This window comes from Chiloscyllium punctatum, chromosome 2, assembly GCF_047496795.1.
Source record: "Chiloscyllium punctatum isolate Juve2018m chromosome 2, sChiPun1.3, whole genome shotgun sequence".
In the NCBI taxonomy this organism is placed as follows: domain Eukaryota; kingdom Metazoa; phylum Chordata; class Chondrichthyes; order Orectolobiformes; family Hemiscylliidae; genus Chiloscyllium; species Chiloscyllium punctatum.
Window position 1 is genome coordinate 154088423 of NC_092740.1, and position 24775 is coordinate 154113197.

Below are 24775 nucleotides of genomic sequence, written 5' to 3' on the forward strand. Positions count from 1 at the left end.
TTACTTCGGCCTTAAATGGGCAATCCCTTATTTTGAAACAGTGACCCCTAGCACCATATTCTTCCTTTCAAAGAACGAGGGGGGATCTTATAGAAGCATAAACAATTATGAAGGGAATAAATAAGAGAGAAACAGGCAGGTTGTTTCCACTGGATGGTGAAACCAGAACTAGGGGACAGAGCCTCAAAATAAGGGGGAGTAGATTTGGGATGGAGTTGAGGAGAAACCTCTTCACCCAAAGGGTTGTGAATCTGTGGAATTCCCTGCCCAGTGAAGCACTTGAGGCTACCTCGTTGACTGTTTTTAAGGCAAAGATAAATTTTTGATCAGTGAAGAAGTTAAGGTCGTGGTGGGTGGGCGGGTACGTGGAGCTGAATCCATGAAAGGATCTTAGTGAATGGCAGAGCAGGACTGATGGGCCAAATGGCCTACTCCAGCTCCTAATTCTTATGTTCCATGAGGTAACATCCTTTCCACATGGCACAGGATCTTACATGTTTCAATTAAGTCACCTTTTACTCTTTTGAACAATTACAAATACAAGCTTTACCTGTCCAATCTTTTCTTAAAAGGCATTGCCCATTCCAGATATTAGTCTAGTAAATCTTCCCCAAATTACTTCCACTGCATTTATATCCTTCTGTGAATAAGGGGACCGATATTGTACACAAAGCTTGAGAGGTGACCTATTGAAACCTACAAAATTCTGAGGAGATTTAAGAACATGATTATCTCCCCCTGTGGGTGAGTCTAGGACCAATAGACAATAGACAATAGACAATAGAAGCAGGAGTAGGCCATTCAGCCCTTCGAGCCTGCACCGCCATTCAATATGATCATGGCTGATCTTTCCCAATCAGTATCCTGTTCCAGCCTTATCTCCATAACCCTTGACTCCACTATCTTTAAGAGCTCTATCCAATTCTTTCTTAAATGAATCCAGAGACTGGGCCTCCACTGCCCTCTGGGGCAGAGCATTCCACACAGCCACCACTCTCTGGGTGAAGTAGTTTCTCCTCATCTCTGTCCTAAATGGTCTACCCCGTATTTTTAAGTTGTGTCCTCTGGTTCGGCACTCCCCCATCAGCGAAAATATGTTCCCTCCTGCCAGAGTGTCCAGTCCTTTCATAATCCTATACGTTTCAATCAGATCCCCTCTCAGTCTTCTAAACTCAAGGGTATACAAGCCCAGTCGCTTCAGTCTTTCAGTGTAAGGCAATCCTGCCATTCCAGGAATTGACCTCGTGAACCTACGCTGCACTCCCTCAATAGCCAGAATGTCTTTCCTCAAATTTGGAGACGAGAATTGTACCCAGTACTCCAGGTGTGGTCTCACCAGGGCCCTGTACAGCTGCAGAAGCACCTCTTTGCTTCTATACTCAATTCCTCTTGTTATGAAGGCCAGCATGCTATTAGCCTTCTTCACGACCTGCTGTACCTGCATGCTTGCCTTCATTGACTGGTGGACAAGAACACCCAGATCTCTCTGAACAGCCCCTTTACCTAATTTGATACCATTGAGGTAGTAATCTGCCTTTCTGTTGTTGCCACCAAAGTGGATAACCAGACATTTATCCACATTAAACTGCATCTGCCATGCATCTGCCCACTTACCTAACTTGTCCAGGTCACCCTGTAATCTTCTAACATCCTCATCACATTTCACCCTACCACCCAGCTTTGTATCATCAGCAAATTTGCTAATGTTATTGCTGATACCATCTTCTATATCATTTACATATATTGTAAAAAGCTGCGGTCCCAGCACGGATCCCTGCGGTACCCCACTGGTCACTGCCTGCCATTCCGAAATGGAGCCGTTAATCACTACCCTTTGTTTCCTATTAGCCAACCAATTCTCTATCCAATCTAGTACTTTGCCCCCAATACCGTGCGCCCTAATTTTACTCACTAACCTCTTGTGTGGGACTTTATCAAAAGCTTTCTGAAAGTCCAGGTACACTTCTTCCACTGGATCTCCCTCGTCCATCTTCCGAGTTACATCCTCAAAAAATTCAAGAAGATTAGTCAAGCATGATTTCCCCTTCATAAATCCATGCTGACTCTGTCCTATCCTGGGGACCAGAGGGCATGATCTCAGAATAAGGGTCACATATTAAAGACCAAGGTGAGGAGGAATTTCATCTCAAAGGGTAGTGAATTGTCATATTCTTTACTGCAGAGGGGTGTCAAGGCTGGGTCATTAAGTGTATTCAGGACTGAGACGGACAGATTTTTACTCAGTAAGACAATCAAGAATCCTGGGGATAAAGGCAGGAAATTGGAGTTGATTTGAGCAGATCAGCCTTGACATTACTGAATGGTGGTATAGGAGCTGAATGACTGACTGCTGTTCCATCATCTTAGGCCTTAAATTATTTGCATCAGATATAATGATAGACAAACTATGTACAAGTTTTCCAGCTATTGCCCGTGTGTACAATGTCCTACTTCCTGTCCCTCCTGCTCTGGTGCATTGAGCTCTCGTGCTGTGTGGATGGGGTGGAGCCTGTTTGTCCTGGTGCTTTGGGAGGACGAGGCCAAAGGGCACTGGGTGACTGAGATGTGTTGAGGGTTCCAGTGTCTTCAGGTATTTCTCCCTCACTCACGTTCAGAGAAGAGCCCAGTGAAGTGGTGTTACTGTTAGTGTTCCAGGATGCAGTGCTCCCCCCTTAATGGTCAAGGTGGGCTGGTCCATGGGAAGAAGGGTCTACCTGTGAGGCAGAAAGTCTTGCAGACATTGGTTAGTAATGGTGTTTAAGACCATCAGAAATAGGAACTAGAGTAGGCCATTCAGCCCCTCAAGCTTGCTCCACCATTCAGTAGAATCATGGTTTATCCAACATTCCTCATGTCCACTTTCCTGCCTTTTCTCCATAACCCTTGAGTTCCGACTGATCAAGAATCTATCTCAGCCTTAACTGTACACAGGCACTCTGCCTCCACAGCTCTCTGTGGCAAGGAGTTCCAAAAATTCACAACCATCAGACAGAGGAAATTCCTCTGCATCTCAGTCTTAAATTGGTGCCCCTTTACTCTGAGGCTATGCCCTCTGGTCCTAGATTCTCCCATGAAGGAAGCATCTCTCAGCATTTACCCTATGAAGCCCCTTAAGAATTACTCACAGTATTCCAGATGTGGTCTGACCAGCACCGTGTAGAGTTGCAGTTAAACCTTCCTACTCTTATACTGGTCCCTGGTTCACGTGATTGTTGCAATGAGGTGACAAGTGTTACTCATTCAGGTTCAGATCATGGATGTCTCCACATGCCCACATCCTACCTCGGGTAAAATCCTTTCCACAGAGCGATGAGGAGATGGACACCTGGCAATGCACCACCTGCCTGATGGCACAGGCTGTTATGGGATGTCTTCTCTTGTAATGATATAAAAGAGTTGAAAGAAAGTGTGTGGTATGGCTATCAAGGCAGGTGCATGGAGGGTGAATGTGTTGGAAGTGCTCCAAGAGAAAGTGGAGGGCATGGGTTAGTGGGGGGTAATGAGAGTGAGTGCAGCAGAGGGGGTATCAGAGCTTACACCTGCATGGGAAGTGGGTACACTGGTACAGAGATCAGAGTATTACACTCACCCTGGTGGGGGCAGAGAAAATCCTTGATCTCTTTCATACTGTGCTGCCATTTCCTCTCAACCTGGAGATGGTATCGATTTGGGAAGAAATCTCTGCCCACGCTGGCATGGTGCAGTGGCTCAGCCACCAGGAAGAAGATTCTTCTCCACTCCACTGCCCCGTCCACAACAACTTCTCATCCCCCTCCAAGGAGCGTGATGCCAGTCTCCCCTTCTCTATCATCTCTTACAGAGCTTAGAGGTGGCAGCTGCCTGCTTTGGAAGGTAGCGCATGCCCAAAGGTCTTATGAAGGACTCCCTTATGCGAGTTCCTCTGCAGGTTTGAATCTGGGACAGAAATAGGATGAGATTCTCAGCACAAGGGCTCACATGGCAATAAAAAAAGCAAGAAAACTTACCTCGCCTCACAGAGAGAACTGTTCCACTAAATTCACCGCAGATTACACTTCAGCGAAAGATTCAGTTCTACTTTGACTTTTTAGACAGCAGTACCTAGCATAATCACTGTCTGAGAGTAAAGTCATAGAGTTATACAGCACAGACCCTTCGGTCCAACTCGTCCATGCCGACCAGATATCCCAACCTAATCCAGTCCTATTTGCCAGCACTTGGCCCATTTCCCTCCAAACCCTTCCTATTCATATACCCATCCAGATGCCTTTTAAATGTTGTCATTGTACCAGCCTCCACCACTTCCTCTGGCTGCTCATTCCATACACGCACCACCCTCTGCATGAAAAAGTTGCCTCTTGAGTCTCTTTTATATCTTTCCCCTCTCACCCTAAACTTGTGCTCTTCAGTTCTGGGCTCCCCCAGAATGACTTTGTCTATTTATCCGATCCATGCCCCTCATGAACCTCTATAAGGTCACCCCCTCAGCCTCCGACACTCCAGGGAAAACAGCCCCAGCCTCACCCTATAGCTCAAATCCTCCAACTCTGGCAACATCCTTGTAAATCTTTTGTGCACCCTTTCAAGTTTCAAAAATCCTTCCTGTAGCAGGGAGACCACAATTGAGTGCAGTATTCCAATAGTGGCTAACCAATGTCCTGTCCAGCAGCAACATGGCCTCCTAACTCCTGTACACATCCTGACTTTGATATCCGTATGCTTGGCCTGTTTTCTTAGCAACAGAGAATAAGTCAACGGTACAACTTCCTCTGCCAGCTCATTCCATACACGCACCAATCTCTGCGTGAAAATGTTACCCCTTGGCTCCCTTTTTAAATCTTTCTCCTCTCACCTTAAACCTGTGCCCTCTAGTTTTGGACTCACCGACATTGGGAAAAAGACCTTGTCTTTTTGTCTTTTCCACGCCTCTCATCATTTTATAAACCTCTTCCGGTGATGTCAGTGACAAGAGAGAAATTTGTCATCATCTGGATGTAGAATGTCGATGATGAACACAAGGCGTTTCCTACATTTTGTATCCAGTGTCAGAATTTACCTTAAGGTTTTGCGTTTGCTCAGTTTTCCTTCATGTTGAAAAGTGCGTGTTATTGTTAAAAAAAAAACCAAAGAACTGCAATGTCGAAATCAGAAACAAAAAGAGACAATTGCTGGAAAAGCTTAGCAGGTCTGGCACCATCTGTGGAGAGAAAGCAGAGTTAATGTTTCAGGTCCAATGACCCTCCATCAGTTTGGGTCTGACAAAGGGTCACTGAATCTGAAACATTAACTCTTAGTTCTCTCCACAGATGCTGCCAGACCCGCTGAGCGTATTATTGCACATTTCTGTTTCCTTTGCTATACAGTGGTGAGATATCCAATTTAATACCTGTTTTAAGAATTCTCAGAATGAAACTTTGCTTATTAGGAATTGACTTCAAACTGTTGTCTTTTCAGAGAGAAAGGAGATCTTCGAAGTAATTTTGTGACTCCTGTGGGGGAAAATATTGTGAGGCGATGGCATAGTGGTATTATTATTTCATAATGAATGGGACACCCAAATAATATTCTGGGGACCTGGGTGTGAATCCCACTATTGCAGATGGTAGAATTTGAACCCAATAAAAGTCTGGGATTAACAGTCTAACCATGAATCTCATGTTGGGAAAACAAACCCATCTGGTTCACTAATGTCCTTTAGGGAAAGAAACTGCCATCCTTACCTGGTCTGGACTACATGTGACTCCAGACCCACTGCAATGTGGTTGACTCTGAACTGCCTTTGGGCAATTAGGGATGGGCAATAATTGCTGGCCTGCCCAGCAACGCCCACATCCTGTAAATGGATTTGTTTTTTTTTGAATGGTGAAGAGATGTAGAAGAGATCTTCTAACTAAATGGGCAGAAAATTAGATGCATTATGCACGTGAGTCTCTGATCTTTGCTTCAAGTAGACAAGATGACAGAGACAGTAGGGTTAGTAAATTACTTGTATATGATTTATTGTTCTGTGCAGGATTGAAAGCCAGCTGTATTATGAAAATGCTGCAGTATTCCTTGTATATTTCTTCAGTTCATCAGAATCCTAATAAATAGCTTTTTATTCCAAAGAATAGTAACAGTATTCATTTTTATTTTGCAGAATGGAGATCCCCTTTGTCTTCCAGATTCTTCAGTCTGGACCAGTCCATGGGTTAGCATTTTGGTTTGATGTGGCATTTGTGGGTACACAGTAAGTGTATTTAGCTTCTCATAATATCCCATTTTCTCTCAAGGAGGTTGTACTTTGTTATAATAATTAACATTTCTGTTTTAGAAATGTAACAAAAAAACAGTGACTGAACTCACATTCCCCAAGAAATGCATTTTGCTGTTATCCAGGAAATATGTCGGACTATCTGATCTCAGGTTGTTATTTGCAGGAGGATAATAAAGCCTCTTCTACCAAATAATAGCAACAATATGATACAGTGCCTTTACTTTTTTAAAAATCCCAAGATGTTGTACAAAGCTTTGTTTAGACCACAGCAGAAGTACTGCAGGAAGGATGTGATTGTACTGGAGGGGGTGCACAGGAGATTCACCAGGAATCTGCCTGGATGGAGCATTTCAGTGATGAAGAAAGGCTGGATAAGCTCAGATGGTTATTTTGGAGCAGAAAAGGTAGAGAGGTACATAAGATTATGAGGGGCATGGGCAGGGTGGATAGAAAGCAAGTTTTCCCCTTGAGGGGTGGATAAATAAGGGATATAATTTGAGGGTGAAAGGCGGGAGGTTTAGATAGGAATTGAGTCCCAGGACTATCAAGAACTTTTAACAGAGCACTCAGTTATATTACTGATGTGGTTAAAAACCCCCTTCCATCTGTGCTCATTAGTGCTTGTCTTGACCAGTAAAAGATTTTTTTAAATGTGACTATTGTTATGGACCAGGCCAGACCCCCTCAAAACATATCAAGAAAGTAGCCAAGATTCTCATTTTGCTAGTTGTTTTAAGCAGGTGGACAATGGATATTCCAGGAGGGATGCAGCTGGTCAAACTACTTTGTTGAAAAAAAAACAGAATTTATTTACAAAATTACTGAATGAAACATGGACAATAGAAAGCAGAATACTGAATAACTTATCCTATCCGAAAACCCAACAGACTATCCCAACTTAATGATGCTGTTCCAAATACTTGCAACAATCCCTAAACACTCCTTGGCACAAAAGGTAAAATCAATCACAGGGTCTTACAGGAGAGAAGTCAGACAGTACCGGCCTCGATCTGCTTCTGTGCATCCAACGACCTTTCTTCACATTACACTAAAAAAACCCAACCAGAGAAAAGCTGAGCTGGGAGAACTGGCCACTCCCCTTTCATTGTGCAAGTGTTTTTTTTAAACTTGAAAGCCTTCTGCCTGAGGCAATATCTGTTATCTATTATCAAATTGACCCTAAAACCCTTCACCTCCAGACTTTGCGGAGTGTGTGTTGTTTACGACCTCTCTAAAAAAACACCAAGGACTGCATAGCCTTGTTAAAGGAGCTGTTTTGTCACACTGTGCGCATCCTTTTTGTTAATTACTTTAGTTAAACAGCAACCACACTTCAGATATTTAATGGATAAAATCTTTCCTTTTCAGAAAAACAGTCTGGCTATCGACATCTCCTGCTGAACCGCTGACCCACTGGTATCAAGTGCGATGCCTCCTACAGACACCATTGATTGCCAAAGAAGGTGAAACATTTTCAGGGAAGGTCTTACTTGTGGCTAATAAACGGTGAGAATCAAAATAAATAACACATTAAAGTTATGTTTTTAGTTGGTACGGACATGCTATAAGAGGGACAGATAATAAGTTTGTGAAAACATATATATTAACCAGAAAAAGAGTGAACATGGTTTGAGTGCAGTCACTTTGAATGTTTGGAGTCTGAGGAATGGGGTGAAATGGATGGTTGTGAGCTAGCCGTTGGTTGTTCTGCAGGGGTGGCATTGTTGTCTTAACCATTTCATTGATATCCAAGGCCTGCCTCCTGCAATTTTCCTGGTAGACCAGGAAATGAGCAAGCATCTCACCGGCCTGTAACTGGCAGATATAACCCCCTGACACATGGCCCTCTCTTGTAGAATCCTCAGACACAAACATGTGACAGCTTTTGGCCTAGAAGCAGTAGAATCAGTGATGGACAGCATGGAAACAGACCCTTCAGTCCAACTTGTCCATGCTGACCAGATATCCCAACCTAATCTGGTCCCATTTGCCAGCACTTGGCCCATATCCCTCTAAACCCTTCCAATCCATATACCCCTCCAGCTGCCTTTTAAATATTGTAATTGTACCAGCCGCCACTACTTCCTCTGTCAACTCATTCCATACACGTACCACTCTCTGTGTGAAAACGTTGTCCCTTAGGTCCATAAGGAAAGTGTGTACTTATCATTAAATGTCTGTGGAATCTGTAATAGCTTGAAAGAACGTTTGAAAAGGACTGTACGTTTTCATCAATTATGAAGAAATCAATTTTAACTTCCTTGAAGATTAAGAAATGTGATCTGGAAACTGTCTAACCTGGAAACTGTCTGAGCATGATGGTAGTTCTGATGTGAAAGCTATGTGGTCGGCAGACACAAAAGAGAGCTTGAGGCATAAGGTGCTTAACACACTGACGCGGTAATTCTGATAGGCAATGTGCAAGCAGAGCTGTATGCTTTATCAGAAGTGGTCAAAGCCTGAACTGGAGTGTTACAAGTTGGTCAGTTGTAAGGGAATTCCAAAAAGCTACCCCATTAGAATTGTATTGACCCAAGAGAAAGAGGGTTCTTAGAAGTATGCCTTGATAGTAATAATTATACCTACTCGATTCAAAAGTCCGTGTTATTGTTGAGTAGAACTCATTACTTACCCTGCATGAATAATGAACAGTATATTCTAGAATGGCATAGTTATGATGTGCCATCTTTTTCCAGGGAGCAAATTAGATGTCTTTGGTTGCATAAGATGTATCTTGTCATTGACTATTTGAAGTAAAATTTACTTTTTTATATTTGAGATTTAATGCACTGTTACATCATGTTTGAATTATGTTGGTTGTGATTTGTGTTAAAGCTACAAAAGGAAAATCTATTAATTTCTTAATTTGGGGAGTCATTCAGTAAATTCACAGAAAAAAAAAACAGACAGCCACCTGCAGACTTTGAGTTTCACTCCTCAAACAACCAATCTCCTGCTCCCAGAATGGGTCAGCTTTGAGGGAACCAATCACTTGGTGACCACAACCCTTTGGTGGTGTTCCTTTTTTTAGCTTTCTCATGTGGTGTGGCTATGGCTGGCTGAGCCAGTATTTGTTGCCCATTACTTAATGGTAACTGAGAGGATGGTGATGAGCTTGTAGTCCAAGGAGTGTATGTACACTCTCTTGGTGCTTTTATGAAGGTAGGAATTTTGACCTGACCTTTGAAGGAACAGAGAGGTAATACCAAATCCGGCTTGGAGGGGAACTAGCAGGTGGTATTGTTCCCATGCAATGCAGTCGTTGTCCTTCAAGCTCATAGAGGTTGAGGTTTTGGACAAAGGAGCATTGGTTAGTTGCTGCAGTGCATCTTGATGGGCCTGTGTGAATGTTGGGAGATTGAAGAACAAGGCCTGAACTGTACAAAGATCCCAGTGTCACTCTAACAGGTATAGGTGGTCAGTGCAGCTGCTGTCCCTACCTCGTGTCTGTTCCAGGCTGCAGTAGGAAATCACAACCTGGATGATTTAAAAAGGTATAAAAAGAGGTCGATGCAATGGCATAATGTTTTAGAGCACTAGGTTCACAGTGGTAGGATGGGAGAATGTCTCACTACACAGGAAAGGACAACCAGCAAGGTACACATTATCATCTTCAAAAAAAAAGTACTGTCACTTCTTTGTTTACATTTGGGCTAATGAATTGAGAGTGGCAAATGGCGTTTAATTCAGATAAATGTGGGGTATTGCAGTTTGGTAAAACAAACAAGGGCAAGGTTTATATATTTAATGGTCGGACCCTGGATAGTGTTGTCAAACAGAGAGCCTAGAGGATTGGCTACATAATTCTTTGAAAGTTGCATCACAAGTGGACAGTGTGGTTCAGAAAGCATTTGGTACGCTTGCCTTAATTACTCAGACTGTTGAATATAGGAGTTGGGACATGATCTTTAGGTTGTACAAGATGTGGGTGTGGCCACTTTTGGAATACTGTGTTCAGTACTGGCTGCCCTGTATAGGAAGGATGTTTCTAAATTGGAGAGGGTTCAGAAAAGATTTACCAGGATGTTGCCAGAGCTGGAGAGTTTGAGTTATAAGCGGAGGCTGGAGTGTAAGAGGTTGAGGAGTGACCTTATGGAGGTTTATTAAATCATGAGGGGGAGAGGTAAGGTGAGTAGCAAAGGTCTTTTCCCTTTAGTGGGATCATTCGACAGTAGACGGCATATTTTGTGGGTGGCACAGTGGTTAGCACTGCTACCTCACGGCACCAGAGACCCGGGTTCAATTCCTGCCTCAGGCAATTGCCTGTGTGGAGTTTGCACATTCTCCCTGTGTCTGTGTGGATTTCCTCCGGGTGCTCCGGTTTCCTCCCATAGTCCAAAAATGTGCAGGTTAGGTGAATTGGCCATTCTAAATTGCCCGTAGTGTTAGGTGAAGGGGTAAATTTAGGGGAATGGGTATTAGGTGGGTTGCTCTTCTGAGGGTTGGTGTGGACTTGTTAGGCTGAAGGGCCTGTTTCCACACCGTCAGTAATCTAATCTTATCATTTTTAAGGTGAGAAGAGGAAGGCACCTGAAGGGCAACTTTGTCGGTGGTTCGGGTGTGGAATGAACTGCCAGAGGAAGTGGTAGATGCAGATACAATTAGACAATAGACAATAGGTGCAGGAGTAGGCCATTCTGCCCTTCAAGCCTGCACCACCATTCAATATGATCATGGCTGATCAGCCTTATCAGTATCCTGTTACTGCTATCCAGATGTGTCGTAATTTCATCCTTTATAATAGACTCCAGCATCTTTCCTACCACTGAGGTCAGACTAAATGGTCTATAATTTCCTGCTTTCTCTCTCCCACCTTTCTTAAAAAGTGGTACAACATTAGCCACCCTCCAATCCGCAGGAACTGATCCCGAATCTATCGAACTCTGGAAAATAATCACCAATGCATCCACGATTTTTCGAGCCACCTCCTTCAGTACCCTGGGATGTAGACCATCAGGCCCCGGGGACTTATCAATCTTCAGACCTAACAGTCTCTCCAACACCAATTCCTGGCAAATATAAATTCCCTTCGGTTCAGGTCCTTCAGCCACTGTTACCTCTGGGAGATTGCTTGTGTCTTCCCCAGTGAACACAGATCTGAAGTACCAATTCAATTCTTCTGCCATTTCTTTGTTCCCTGTAATATATTCCCCTGTTTCTGTCTTCAAGGGCCCAATTTTAGTCTTAACCATTTTTTTGCCTTTCACATACCTAAAAAAACTTTCACTATCCTCGTTTATATTTTTGGCCAGTTTATCTTCATACCTCATTTTTACTCTGCGTATTTCCTTCTTAGGAATCCTCTGTTGTTCTTTAAAAGTTCCCAGTCCTCCATTTTCCCATTTATCTTTGCTATGTTATACTTTTTCTCTTTTAACTTTATATGTTTCTTAACTTCCCTCATCAGCCACAGCCACTCATGCCTCCTCCTAGGGTCTTTTTGGAATGAACTGATCCCTTATCTTCTACATTATACACAGAAATATCCGCCATTGTTCCTCCACTGTCATCCCTGCTAAGGTATTGCACCATTGAACTTTGGCCAACTCCTCCCTCATAGCTCCATAGTTCCCTTTATTCAACAGAAATATTGTCACTTCCGATTGTACACTCTCCCTCTCAAATTGCAGATTGAAGTTTATTGTATTATGGTCACTACTTCCCAATGGCTCCTTCACTTCGAGGTCCCTGATCAATTCTAGTTCGTTGCACATACCAGATCCAGAATTGCCTTCTCCCTGGTCAGCTCCAGCACCAGCTGTTCTAAGAATCCATCTCGGAGGCACTCCACAAAGTCTCTTTCTTGAGGTCCAATACCATCCTGATTCTCCCAGTCTACCTACATGTTGAAATCCCCCATAACAACTGTAGTAACATCTTTGCGACAGGCCAATTTCAGCTCTTGATTTAACTTACATCCAACATCCAGACTACTGTTTGGGGGCCTGTAGATAACTCCCAAGAGGGTCTTTTTACCCTTAGTATTTCTCAGCTCTATCTTCGTTTCTGCCAATTTCCAAAAGAGCCTCAAGCTCATCCATCTTATTTCTAATGCTTCGTGCATTCATGTATAGTTACACCATTTAAAAGATATTTGGACAGGTACATGAATAGGAAAAGTTTAGAGGGATATGGGCCAAACACAGGCAAGTGGGTCTAGATTAGTTTGGGAAAGTTGGTTGGCATGGACTGATTGGACCAAAGGATCTATTTCCATGCTGTATGACTCTATGATTCTAACAATTGAATATATAACAAAAAAGATGCACTTGTTTGTATCCAGCCATTCAAACAGCATTCAGCATTCAAGCATTGCATCAATATTGACTCTTTTTAAAGCTAGCTGAATGAAAATTAGTCAGTCAAAGAATTTCCATGGTGGGAAAGAATGGAGGAAATAACATTGTTATCCAAGAGAGTGCCTGGTAGAATACTCCCCACTTGCCTGGATGGGGGCAGCTCCAACAACACTGAAACCTGACACCATCCAGGACAAAGCAGCTGCTTGACTGGCACCACATCCACAAACATCCACTCCCTCCACAACTGTTGCTCAGGATGTACCTACTACAAGATGCCCTGCAGAAATTCACCAAACCTCTGTTGACAGCACCTTCCAAACTCACAACTACTTCCATCTGGAAGATACATACAATCTGCAAGCTCTCCTCCACGCCACTCACCATCCTGACTTGGAAATATATCACTATTACTTTACTGTGACTGGGTCAAAATCCTGGAATTCCTTCCCTAATGGCTTTGTGGGTCTACCTACAGCACATGAACTATAGGCAGCTCACCACCACCTTCTTAAGGGCAAGTAGGGCTGGACAATTAATGCTTGTCCAATCACCAACATCCCATGAATGAATGAAACAAATGAATCCATATCAGTGGATTGTAATATTCTCAAAGTCTCTGTCAAAATAGGAATGAGAAGACAATTTATCTACAATTTTCTCAGCTTTAATAAAGTCATGTCCCTTTAAACTTTTATCAGAGATGATGACAGTAAGATTACTTGGATTTTCTTCTGTTTTCCCATCATAGACAAAGCTATGATATTCACATTATGGGTATGATGGACCAAACTGGCTTCAAATCTGGAAACCTCCTAGACTTAAAGAATCCTTTCTTCAGGTAAGCGTTTTGATACCGTAAAAGGCAATAGCTCACTATTACAGTGTTTCTTAAAATAATATCAACAATAGAGTAGAGTTACTGGCTAATGAAATGTTTTAAACAAAGGAGTAAACAGTAATGGGGGAGACAATGGCCCAGTCATATTGTCACTGGGCTGTTAATCCTGAGACCCAGTTCTTGGGACCCTGGTTCAAATCCTGCCACAGCAAATGGTGGAATTTGAATTCAGTAAAACAAACTGTGGAAATAAGAGCTTAACAATGACCATGAATCCATTGTCAGTTGTCAAAAAAACCCACCTGGTTCATTAATGCCCTTTAGGGAAGGAAACTGCCATCCTTACCTGGTCTGGCCTACATGTGACTCCAGACCCACAGCAATGTGGTTAACTCTGAACTGCCCTCTGGGCAATTAGGGATGGGCAATAAATACTGGCCCAGTCAGTGATGCCCTCATCTTATGAATGAATAAAGAAAAAATATCAGTGTGACCTAATTCTGCTGCACAACAGAAACATTAAAAGGTTCGTAATGTTTGAATTTCAGATTTAACAGTGTGAATCAAACATACAAAAAATATTAATCGCTACTTAGTTTCTTATTTCTGTTTACCTCCTTCTCATAACTTGTTTTTATACTGCTCAGCATCACTCTACACCCTTATTTGGGAAGTAGATACTGAATATGGCTCCCATATGGATTTATAATGAATTTATTCCCCCCTTATTTTTTCTATTCCTTCTCAATTCTGTCATTCCAGTGGGAATTTCTCGTTGCCACTGTCACTCTGCCCTGATGTATTTTGCTGAGATCAGACTATTTCTGTGTGGATTTTTTTTTTCCCCAGAAACTCCTTTTTAAGTACACTTGACCACCATTGAATCAAAAACATTGTCGAGAATTGAGGTCTGCATGTTATGATCCGAAAAGGTTGAATATTTTTGAGAATGTGGAAACCAGTGCCAGATGGTGGCTCAGTGGGTAGCACCGCAGCCTCACAGCACCAGGAACCCCGGTTCGATTCCAGCCTTGAGTGACTGCCTGTGGGGAGTTTTCACATTCTCCCCATGTCTGCGTGGGTTTCCTCCCGCAGTCCAAAGATGTGCAGGTTAGGGTGGATTAGCCATGGGGAATGCAGGGGTGGGTGCTCTTCAGAGGGTTGGTATGGACTCGATGGACTGAACGGCCTGCTTTCACACTGTAGGGATTGTATGATTCAAAACACAGGTACAAGGCTTCTATTACTTTACTAATGTAGACATATGGGTCAAAATATTTGCTTGAAGTTGCATTATATAAATTTAGTGAAATTATTGAGGAAACCTAAAAACAAGAAGAAATGTTGAGGGTGACGTGAGTTACACAGTTATAAATGCATATAACATAACATTAGTCAGAAAAGTTAAAGCCAGTGCAATACAGGGGAATATGGCAAGTTGGATCCTAAATTAACTCAGTGACAGGAAATAAATGGTATTGGTCAGTGGCTGTTCTTATGAATGAAGAACAGTTTGCAGAGGTGTTCCACAGAGCTGTGCTGGATCCTGTGCTCTTTATGGTATATCTCAATGACTTGGACTTAAATGTATAATTGGGAATGAAACAAGAGCTGCCAGTTGATTGTGAGGAGAGTGACTATTGACTGCAGAGTGATATCGAGGGTATGGACGAGTGGACGGAAAAGCAACAAATGAACTTCAAGCCCAGAGAAGTGTGAAATAACGCACTTGGGGAGAGCAAACAAAGTAAGAGATTACACAATAAACGGGAGGGTTTTGAGAGGGGTAGAGAAAGTGAGAGATGTTGGAGTATATGTGCTTGGGTGCCTGAAGGTGAAAGATTGGGAGATAAAGCAGTTTAAAAAAAAACAGGATACTATTCTTCATTGGGCAAGGAATTGAATACAAAAACAGGGTTGTATTACTGGAACCAGATAAGAGTCGATAAAATGTGGAGCTGGAAAACACACAGCAGGTTAAGCAGCATCAGAAGATCTAGGGTGTTGATATCTTGGGTAGGATCCTTCCCCAGTCCTGATGAAGGATCCTGCCTGAAACATTGACTCTCCTGCTCCTCTGATGCGGCTTGACCTGCTGTGCTTTTTCCAACTCCACATTTTATCGACACTGACTTTCCAACATCTGCAGTCTTCACTATCTCCATGGAACTGGTTGGGCCACGGCTGGAGTTTTGTGTACAGTATACATTTCAGGAAGGTCGCAGTTGCTCTCGAGAGTAGAGAAGATACCAGGTTATTGCTCGTGATTGAAAATTACACTTAGCTGCGATGAAAGATTGAATGGATGAGGGTTCTTTCCCTTAGAACAAAGGAGGCTGCAGGATGAGGTCTAACAAAATAATGAGAAGCTAAGATAGAGTGGACAGGGATGACCTGTTTGCCTTAGCAGTGATATAATATACTAGGGGCACCAATTTAAGGCAATGACTAGAGGGATTAGAGGGGAGGTGTGGAAAGATTTTCTCACACAGAGGGTGCATCACTATCCAGTTTGGTGGTTGATGTGGAAACACTCGATTCAGTTCAAAGGAATTTGGTTCTACACCTGAAGTGCTGTGTATCTGTTACACAATGGACCAGATGAAGAAAAGTGGAATTAGAAAGGGCAGGTAGCTAACATAACAGCTGGTGTAGATATAATAGACTGGACGGCCACTTGCTGTGCAATGAATTTTCTGTGGAAACACCTGAACTTACGGGGTCAGATGATATAGCCATTGCAGACGCTCCTACAACTTGATCTTGGGAGCTAAATATTCCAAACTATAAAGTCTTCAGAAAGAATAGGGACATTGGGGTAAGATTATCTGTATTGAGATCTGGGAGTGAGAGTTTCCCTGGGATTTGTACTGGGACTACAGCTTTTTACCAAATCTGTTAATGATTAGTCACAGAGTCATAAAGATGGACAGCACAGAAACTGACCCTCCAACACATTCATGTCGACCAGATGTTCCAACTCAATCTAGTCCCACCTGCCAGTACCAGGCCCATATCCCTCCAAACCCTCCCTATTCATATTCCCATCCAGATGCCCCTTAAATGTTGAAATTGTCCCAGCCTCCACCACCTCTTCTGGCAGCTCATTCCACACACACACCACCATCTACGTGAAAAAGTGGCCCTTTAGGTCTCTTTCCCCTCTCACCATAAACCTATGCCCTCTTGCTCTGACTCCCCCACCCCAGGGAAAAGACCTTCTCTATTTAACCTTGTCCTAATTAGGACTTACAGAGGCATAAAGGAATTTATCATAAAAACTAATGAGAGTACAGGTACAAAACGCAATAAGAAAGGGTAAAGGAATGCTGGCTTTATCTTACACTTGCTGTTCTGTAGGTAAGAAATGAATTTCAGTATTGAGTAATAGACTGTTATTGAATAATGGTATCAAACTCTATGGAAAAAGGTAGGCCAATAGATTTGAAATAAGTGTCGGTGATGACCTAATTGAATGGCAGAACAGAGGGGACATTGAGAGTCTTAGAGATGTACAGCATGGAAACAGACCCTTCGGTCCAACCCGTCCATGCCGACCTGATATCCCAAACCAATCTAGTCCCACCTGCCAGCACCTGGCCCATATCCCTCCAAACCCTTCCTATTCATCTACCCATCCAAATGCCTCTTAAATGTTGCAATTTAAGCCTCCACCACATCCTCTAGCAGCTCATTTCATACACTGACCACCCTCTGTGTGAAAACGTTGCCCCTTAGGTCTCATTTATATCTTTCCCCTCTCACCCTGAACCTATGCCCTCTAGTTCTGAACTCCCCCTACCCAAGGGAAAAGACTTTGTCAATTTATCCTGGCAATGCCCCTCATAATTTTGTAAACCTCTATAAGGTCACTCCTCAGCCTCCGACGCTCCAGGGAAAACAGCCCCAGCCTGTTCAGCCTCTCCCAGTAGCTCGGATTCTCCAACCCTGGCAACATCCTTGTAAATCTTTTCTGAACCCTTTCAAGTTTCACAACATCTTTCCGATAGGAAGGAGACCAGAATTGCACGCAATATTCCAACAGTGGCCTAACCAATGTCCTATACAGCCGCAACATGACCTTCCAACTCCTGTACTCAACACTCTGACCCATAAAGGAAAGCATACCAAACACCTTCTTCACTATCCTATCTACCTGCGATTCCACTTTCAAAGAGCTATGAACCTGCACTCCAAGGTCTCTATGTTCAGCAACACTCCCTAGGACCTTACCATTAAGTGTATAAGTCCTGCTAAGATTTGCTTTACCAAAATGCAGCACCTTGCATTTATCTAAATTAAACTCCATCTGCCACTTCTCAGCTCATTGGCCCATCTGGTCAAGATCCTGTTGTAATCTGAGGTGACCCTCTTCACTGTCCACTACACCTCCAATTTTGGTGTCGTATGCAAACTTACTAACTGTACCTCTTATGCACGCATCCAAATCATTTATGTAAATGACAAAAAGTAGAGGGCCCAGCACCGATCCTTGTGGCACTCCACTGGTCACAGGTCTCCAGTCTGAAAAACAACCCTCCACCACCACCCTCTGTCTTTTACCTTTGAGCCAGTTCTGTATCCAAATGGCTAGTTCTCCCTGCTAGATCTAACCTTGCTAATCAGTCTCCCATGGGAACCTTGTCAAACGCCTTACTGAAGTCCATACAAATCACATCTACCACTCTGCAATCATTAATCTTCTTTGTTACTTGCTCAAAAAACTCAATCAAGTTTGTGAGACATGATTTCCCATGCACAAAGCCATGTTGACTATCCCAAATCAGTCCTTGCCTTTCCAAATACATGTACATCCTGTCCCTCAGGATTCCCTCCAACAACTTGCGCACTACCGACGTCAGGCTCACTGGTCTATAGTTCCCTGGCTTGTCTTTACCGCCCTTCTTAAACAGTGGCACCACGTTTGTCAACCTCCAGTCTTCCGGCACCTCACCTGTGACTATCGATGATATAAATATCTCAGCAAGAAGCCCAGCAATCACTTCTCTAGCTTCCCACAGAGTTCTAGGATACACCTGATAAGGTCCTGGGGATTTACCCACCTTTACCCGTTTCAAGACATCCAGCACTTCCTCCTCTGTAATATGGACATTTTGCAAGGTGTCACCATCTATTTCCCTACAGTCTATATCTTCCATATCCTTTCCCACAGTAAATACTGATGCAAAATACTCATTTAGTATCTCTCCCATTTTCCACACAAAGGCCACCTTGCTGATCTTTGAGGGGTCCTATTCTCTCCCTAGTTACCCTTTTGTCCTTAATGTATTTATAAAAACTCTTTGGATTCTCCTTAATTCTATTTCCCAAAGCTATCTCATGTCCTGTTTTTGCCCTCCTGATTTCCCTCTTAAGTATACTCCTACTTCCTTTATACTCTAAGGATTCATTCGATCTATCCTGTCTATACCTGACATATGCTTCCTTCTTTTTCTTTACCAAACTCTCAATTTCTTTAGTCATCCAGCATTCCCTATACCTACCAGCCTTCCCTTTCACCCTGACAGGAATATACTTTCTCTGGATTCTGGTTATCTCATTTTTGAAGGCTTCCCATTTTCCAGCTGTCCCTTTACCTGTGAACATCTGCCTCCAATCAGCTTTCGAAAGTTCTTGCCTAATACCGTCAAAATTGGCCTTTCTCCAATTTAGAACTTCAACTTTTAGATCTGGTCTGTCCTTTTTCATTACTATTTTAAAATGAATAGAATTATGGTCACTGGCCCCAAAGTGCTTCCCCACTGACACCTCAGTCACCTGCCCTGCCTTATTTCCCAAGAGTAGATCAAGTTTTGCACCTTCTCTAGTAGGTACATCCACATACTGAATCAGAAAATTGTCTTGTACACACTGATGAAATTCCTCTCCATCTAAACCTTTAACACTATGGCAGTCCCAGTCGATGTTTGGACGTTAAAATCCCCCACGATAACTACCCTATTATTCTTACAGATAGCTGAGATCTCCTAACAAGTTTGTTTCTCAATTTCCCTCTGACTATTGGGGGGATCTATATTACAATCCCAATAAGGTGATCATCCCTTTCTTATTTCTCACTTCCACCCAAATAATTTCCCTGGATGTATTTCCGGGAATATCCTCCCTAAGTACAGCTGTAATGCTATCCCTTATCCCTCTCCTCTCCTGCCTTCCTTTCTATCCTTCCTGTAGCATTTGTATCCTGGAACATTAAGCTGCCAGTCCTGCCCACCCCTCAGCCATGTTTCCATAATTGCTATGATATCCCAGTCCCATGCTCCTAACCATGCCCTGAGTTCATCTGCCTTCCCTGTTATGCCCCTTGCGTTGAAATAAATGGAGTTTAATTTATTAGTCCTACCTTGTCCCTGCCTGCCCTGACTATTCGACTCACTTCTGTTCTCAGCTGTACCCATCTCAGATCGATCTCTTTCCTCACTATCTCCCTGGGTCCCACCACCCCCTCCCCCTCCCCCCCCCTTACTAGTTTAAATCCTCCCAAGCAGTTCTAGCAAATTTCCCTGCCAGTATATTAGTCCCCTTCCAATTTAGGTGCAAACCGTCCTTCTTGTACAGAGATTCCAATGTTCCAAAAGAGATTCCAATGATCCAAAAATGTGAATCCTTCTCCCGTACACCAGCTCCTCAGCCATGCATTCATCTGCTCTATCCTCCTATTCCTGCCCTCACTAGCTCGTAGCACTGGGAGTAATCCAGATATTACTACCCTTGAGGACCTCCTTTTTAAATTTCTGCCTAACTCCCTTCAGACTCTCAACTTTTCCCTTCCTATATCGTTGGTTCCAATGTGGACAATGACCTCCTGCTGGCCCGTCTCCCCCGTGAGAACATTCTGCATCCTCTCTGAGACATCCCTGATCCTGGCACCAAGAAAACAACACACCATTCTGCTTTTTCTCTGCTGGCCACAGAAACGTCTGTTTGTACCTTGGACTACAGAATCCCCTAACACAATTGATCTCTTGGAAGCCGACATACCCCTCATTGCATTAGAGTCAGTCTCAATACCAGAAACTTGTCTGTTCATGCTACGTTCCCCTGAGAATCCATCACCCCTACATTTTCCAAAACAGCATACCTGTTTGAAATGGGTATATCCACAAAAGACTCCTGCACCAGCTGCCTACCTCTCTTACCCTTCCTGGAGTTAACCCATCTATGTGACTGTATCTGAGACTTTCCCCCCTTCCTGAAACTGCCATCCATCACGTACTGTTGTTGTTGCAAATTCCTCATCGCTTCTATCTGTCTCTCCAACCGATCCACTCGATCTGATAAGATTCACATCCAACAGCATTTATGGCAGATATAATCCCCAGTAACCCTTAAACTCTCTTTAAACTCCCACATCTGACAAGAAGTACATATCACTCTATTAAAGGCCATTTTTGCTCCTTGTGTGGGTTTCCTTTGGATGGTCCGGTTTCTTCCCACAGTCCAAAGATGTGCAGGTCAGGTGAATTGGCCATGCTAAATTGCCCATAGTGTTAGGTAAAAGGGCTAGATGTAGGGGAATGGTGGGTTGCGCTTCGGAGGGTTGGTGTGGACTTGTTGGGCCGAAGGGCCTGTTTCCACACAGTAAGTAATCTAATCTAATCTCTCTTTAAACTCCCACATCTGACAAGAAGTACATATCACTCTATTAAAGGCCATTTTTGCTCCTTCACAATCTACAGACCCAGAAAATAACACCGTCTTATTCCTCTACAAACACTGCCCCAGGTTAAATTAATAGCTATGGGTTATATTTTAAGTTTAATCAAGAGACTTATCTCCAAAAAACATATAATCAAAAAAGAATCTACTCTACTCACTACTGCAGCCATTCTCTTGGACAGACTTAAACCAACAATTAATTTATCTGATTCTGTGCTGTGAACTTCGCCCAACAGTTCCTCCAAGATTAGTTGTGAATTTCACTGTTTGTTAATTTTCCCAGACGTACTCCGATGTCCAGCGACACATGAATTCAAACAGCAAATGTGGTAACTGTGCAGGTGTTCGTTCGTTCGTTCGTTCGTTCGCTCTCGCTCTCGCTCTCTCTCTCTCTCTCTCTCTCTCTTTCTCTCCTGCACTGACCTCACCATGTGCTTCCTTTGTCTGCTCTTCTCCCTTTTAAACTGCTATTGTTTTGACTTTGTTTTTCCAAAGTTCCAAAACAATGCAACAGCATATAAAACAGTAATTACTGCTCCTGGAATTCAAGGAAATCACCTCCAGCACCTAAAATACCTGAAAACAGGAGCAGCTCTTACAGCCAGAAATTTTTCCTGTCCTCCATCTTGGATTACCCAGAATCCTCATCTAGTCATCTGGTCCAGATCCTGTTGTAATCTGAGGTAACCCTCTTCGCTGTCCACTACACCTCCAATTTTGGTGTCATCTGCAAACTTACTAACTGTACCTCTTGTATCCAAATCATTTCTGTTAACGACAAAAATTAGAGGACCCAGCACCAATCCTTGAGGCACTCCACTGGTTACAGGCCTCCAGTCTGAAAAACAACCCTCCACCACCACCCTCTGTCTTCTACCTTTGAGCCAGTTCTGTATCCAAATGGCTAGTTCTCCCTGCTAGATCTAACCTTGCTAATCAGTCTCCCATGGGAAACCTTGTCAAATGCCTTACTGAAGTCCATACAGATCACATCTACCACCCTGCACTCATTAATCTTCTTTGTTACTTGCTCAAAAAACTCAATCAAGTTTGTGAGACATGATTTCCCACGCACAAAGCCATGTTGACTATCCCAAATCAGTCCTTGCCTTTCCAAATACATGTACATCCTGTCCCTCAGGATTCCCTCCAACAACTTGCGCACCACCAACGTCAGGCTCACAGGTCTATAGTTCCCTGGCTTGTCTTTACTGCCCTTCTTAAACAGTGGCACCACGTTTGTCAACCTCCAGTCTTCCGGCACCTCACCTGTGACTATCGATGATACAAATATCTCAGCAAGAAGCCCAGCAATCACTTCTCTAGCTTCCCACAGAGTTCTAGGGTACGCCTGATCAGGTCCTGGGGATTTAGCCACCTTAACCCGTTTCAAGACATCCAGCACTTCCTCCTCTGTAATATGGACATTTTGCAAGGTGTCACCATCTATTTCCCTACAGTCTATATCTTCCATATCCTTTCCCACAGTAAATACTGATGCAAAATACTCATTTAGTATCTCTCCCATTTTCTACACAAAGGCCACTTTGCTGATCTTTGAGGGGTCCTATTCTCTCCCGAGTTACCCTTTTGTCTTTAATGTATTTATAAAAACTCTTTGGATTCTCCTTAATTCTATTTGCCAAAACTATCTTATGTCCCATTTTTGCCCTCCTGATTTCCCTCCTAAGTATACTCTTCTAAGGATTCATTCGATCTATCCTGTCTATACCTGACATATGCTTCCTTCTTTTTCTTAACCAAACTCTCAATTTCTTTAGTCATCCAGCATTCCCTATACCTACCAGCCTTCCCTTTCACCCTGACAGGAATATACTTTCTCTGGATTCTGGTTATCTCATTTCTGAAGGCTTCCCATTTTCCAGCCGTCCTTTTACCTGCGAACATCTGCCTCCAATCAGCTTTCGAAAGTTCTTGCCTAATACCGTCAAAATTGGCCTTTCTCCAATTTAGAACTTCAACTTTTAGATCTGGTCTATCCTTTTCCATCATTATTTTAAATCTAATAGAATTATGGTCACTGGCCCCAAAGTGCTCCCCCACTGACACCTCAGTCACTTGCCCTGCCTTATTTTCCAAGAGTAGGTCAAGTTTTGCACCTTCTCTAGTAGGTACATCCACATACTGATTCAGAAAATTGTCTTGTCCACACTTAACAAATTCCTCTCCATCTAAACCTTTAACACGATGGCAGTCCCAGTTGATGTTTGGAAAGTTAAAATCCCCTACCATAACTACCCTATTATTCTTACAGATAGCTGAGATCTCCTCACACATTTGTTTCTCATTTTCCCTCTGACTGTTGGGGGGGTCTATAATACAATCCCAATAAAGTGATCATCCCTTTCTTATTTCTCACTTCCACCCAAATAACTTCCCTGGATGTATTTCTGGGAATATCCTCCCTCAGCACAACTGTAATGCTATCCCTTATTAAAAAGGCCACTCCCCCTCCTCTCTTGCCTCCCTTTCTATCCTTCCTGTAGCATTTGTATCCTGGAACATTAAGCTGCCAGTCCTGCCCATCCCTGAGCCATGTTTCTGTAATTGCTATGATATCCCAGTCCCATGTTCCTAACCATGCCCTGAGTTCATCTACCTTCCCTGTTAGGCCCCTTGCACTGAAGTAAATGCAGTTTAATTTCTTGTCCTACCTTGTCCCTGCCTGCCCTGACTGTTTGATTTGCTTCTGTTCTCAACTGTACCTGTCTCAGATTGACCTCTTTCCTCACTATCTCCCTGGGTCCCACCCCTACCACCCCCCCACCTTGCTTGTTTAAATCCTCCCGAGCAGCTCTAGCAAATTTCCCTGCCAGTATATTAATCCCTTTCCAATTTAGGTGCAATCTGTCCTTCTTGTACAGATCACTTCTTCCCCAAAAGAGACTCCAATGATCCAAAAATGTGAATCCTTCTCCCATACACCAGCTCCTCAGCCATGCATTCATCTGCTCTATCCTCTTATTCCTGCCCTCACTAGATCATAGCACTGGGAGTAATCCAGATATTACTACCCTTGAGGACCTCCTGTTTAAATATCTGCCCAACTCTGTAATTTCCCTCCATAATCTCAACCTTTTCCCTTCCTATATCGTTGGTTCCAATGTGGACAATGACCTCTTGTTGGCCCCTCTCCCCCATGAGAACATTCTGCACCCTCTCTGAGACATCCTTGATCCTGGCACCAGGGAAGCAACACACCATTCTGCTTTTTCTCTGCTAGCCACAGAAAAGTCTGTCTGTACCTCGGACTACAGAATCCCCTAACACAATTGATCTCTTGGAAGCCGACATACCCCTCATTGCATTAGAGCCAGTCTCAATACCAGAAACTTGGCTGATTGTGCTACGTTTCCCTGAGAATCCATCACCCCTTACATTTTCCAAAACAGCATACCTGTTTGAAATGGGTATATCCACAAAAGACTCCTACACTAGCTGCCTACCTCTCTTACCCTTCCTGGAGTTAACCCATCTATGTGACTGTATCTGAGACTTTTCCCCCCTTCCTATAATTGCCATCCATCACATACTGTTGCTGTTGCAAATTCCTCATTGCTCCTAACTGTCTCTCCAACTGATCCATTCGATCTGATAAGATTTGCAGCCAGCAGCATTTATGGCAGATATAATCTGCTGTAACCCTTAAACTCTCTTTAAACTCCCACATCTGACAAGAAGTACATATCACTCTATTAAAGG

The 24775-nt window shown here is 43.2% G+C and overlaps 1 protein-coding gene across 2 annotated transcripts in view; it reads left to right on the forward strand.

Moving 5' to 3' along the window:
* LOC140491978 (histone-arginine methyltransferase CARM1-like) overlaps positions 1–24775 on the forward strand; it is a 103222-nt gene that overhangs the window by 74209 nt on the left and 4238 nt on the right. For both annotated transcript variants that reach the window (XM_072590544.1, XM_072590553.1), the window contains 3 exons: positions 6119–6208; positions 7604–7741; positions 13286–13375. In XM_072590544.1, the coding sequence (XP_072446645.1) occupies positions 6119–6208; positions 7604–7741; positions 13286–13375 (318 nt within the window). The remainder of the gene's footprint in view (positions 1–6118; positions 6209–7603; positions 7742–13285; positions 13376–24775) is intronic.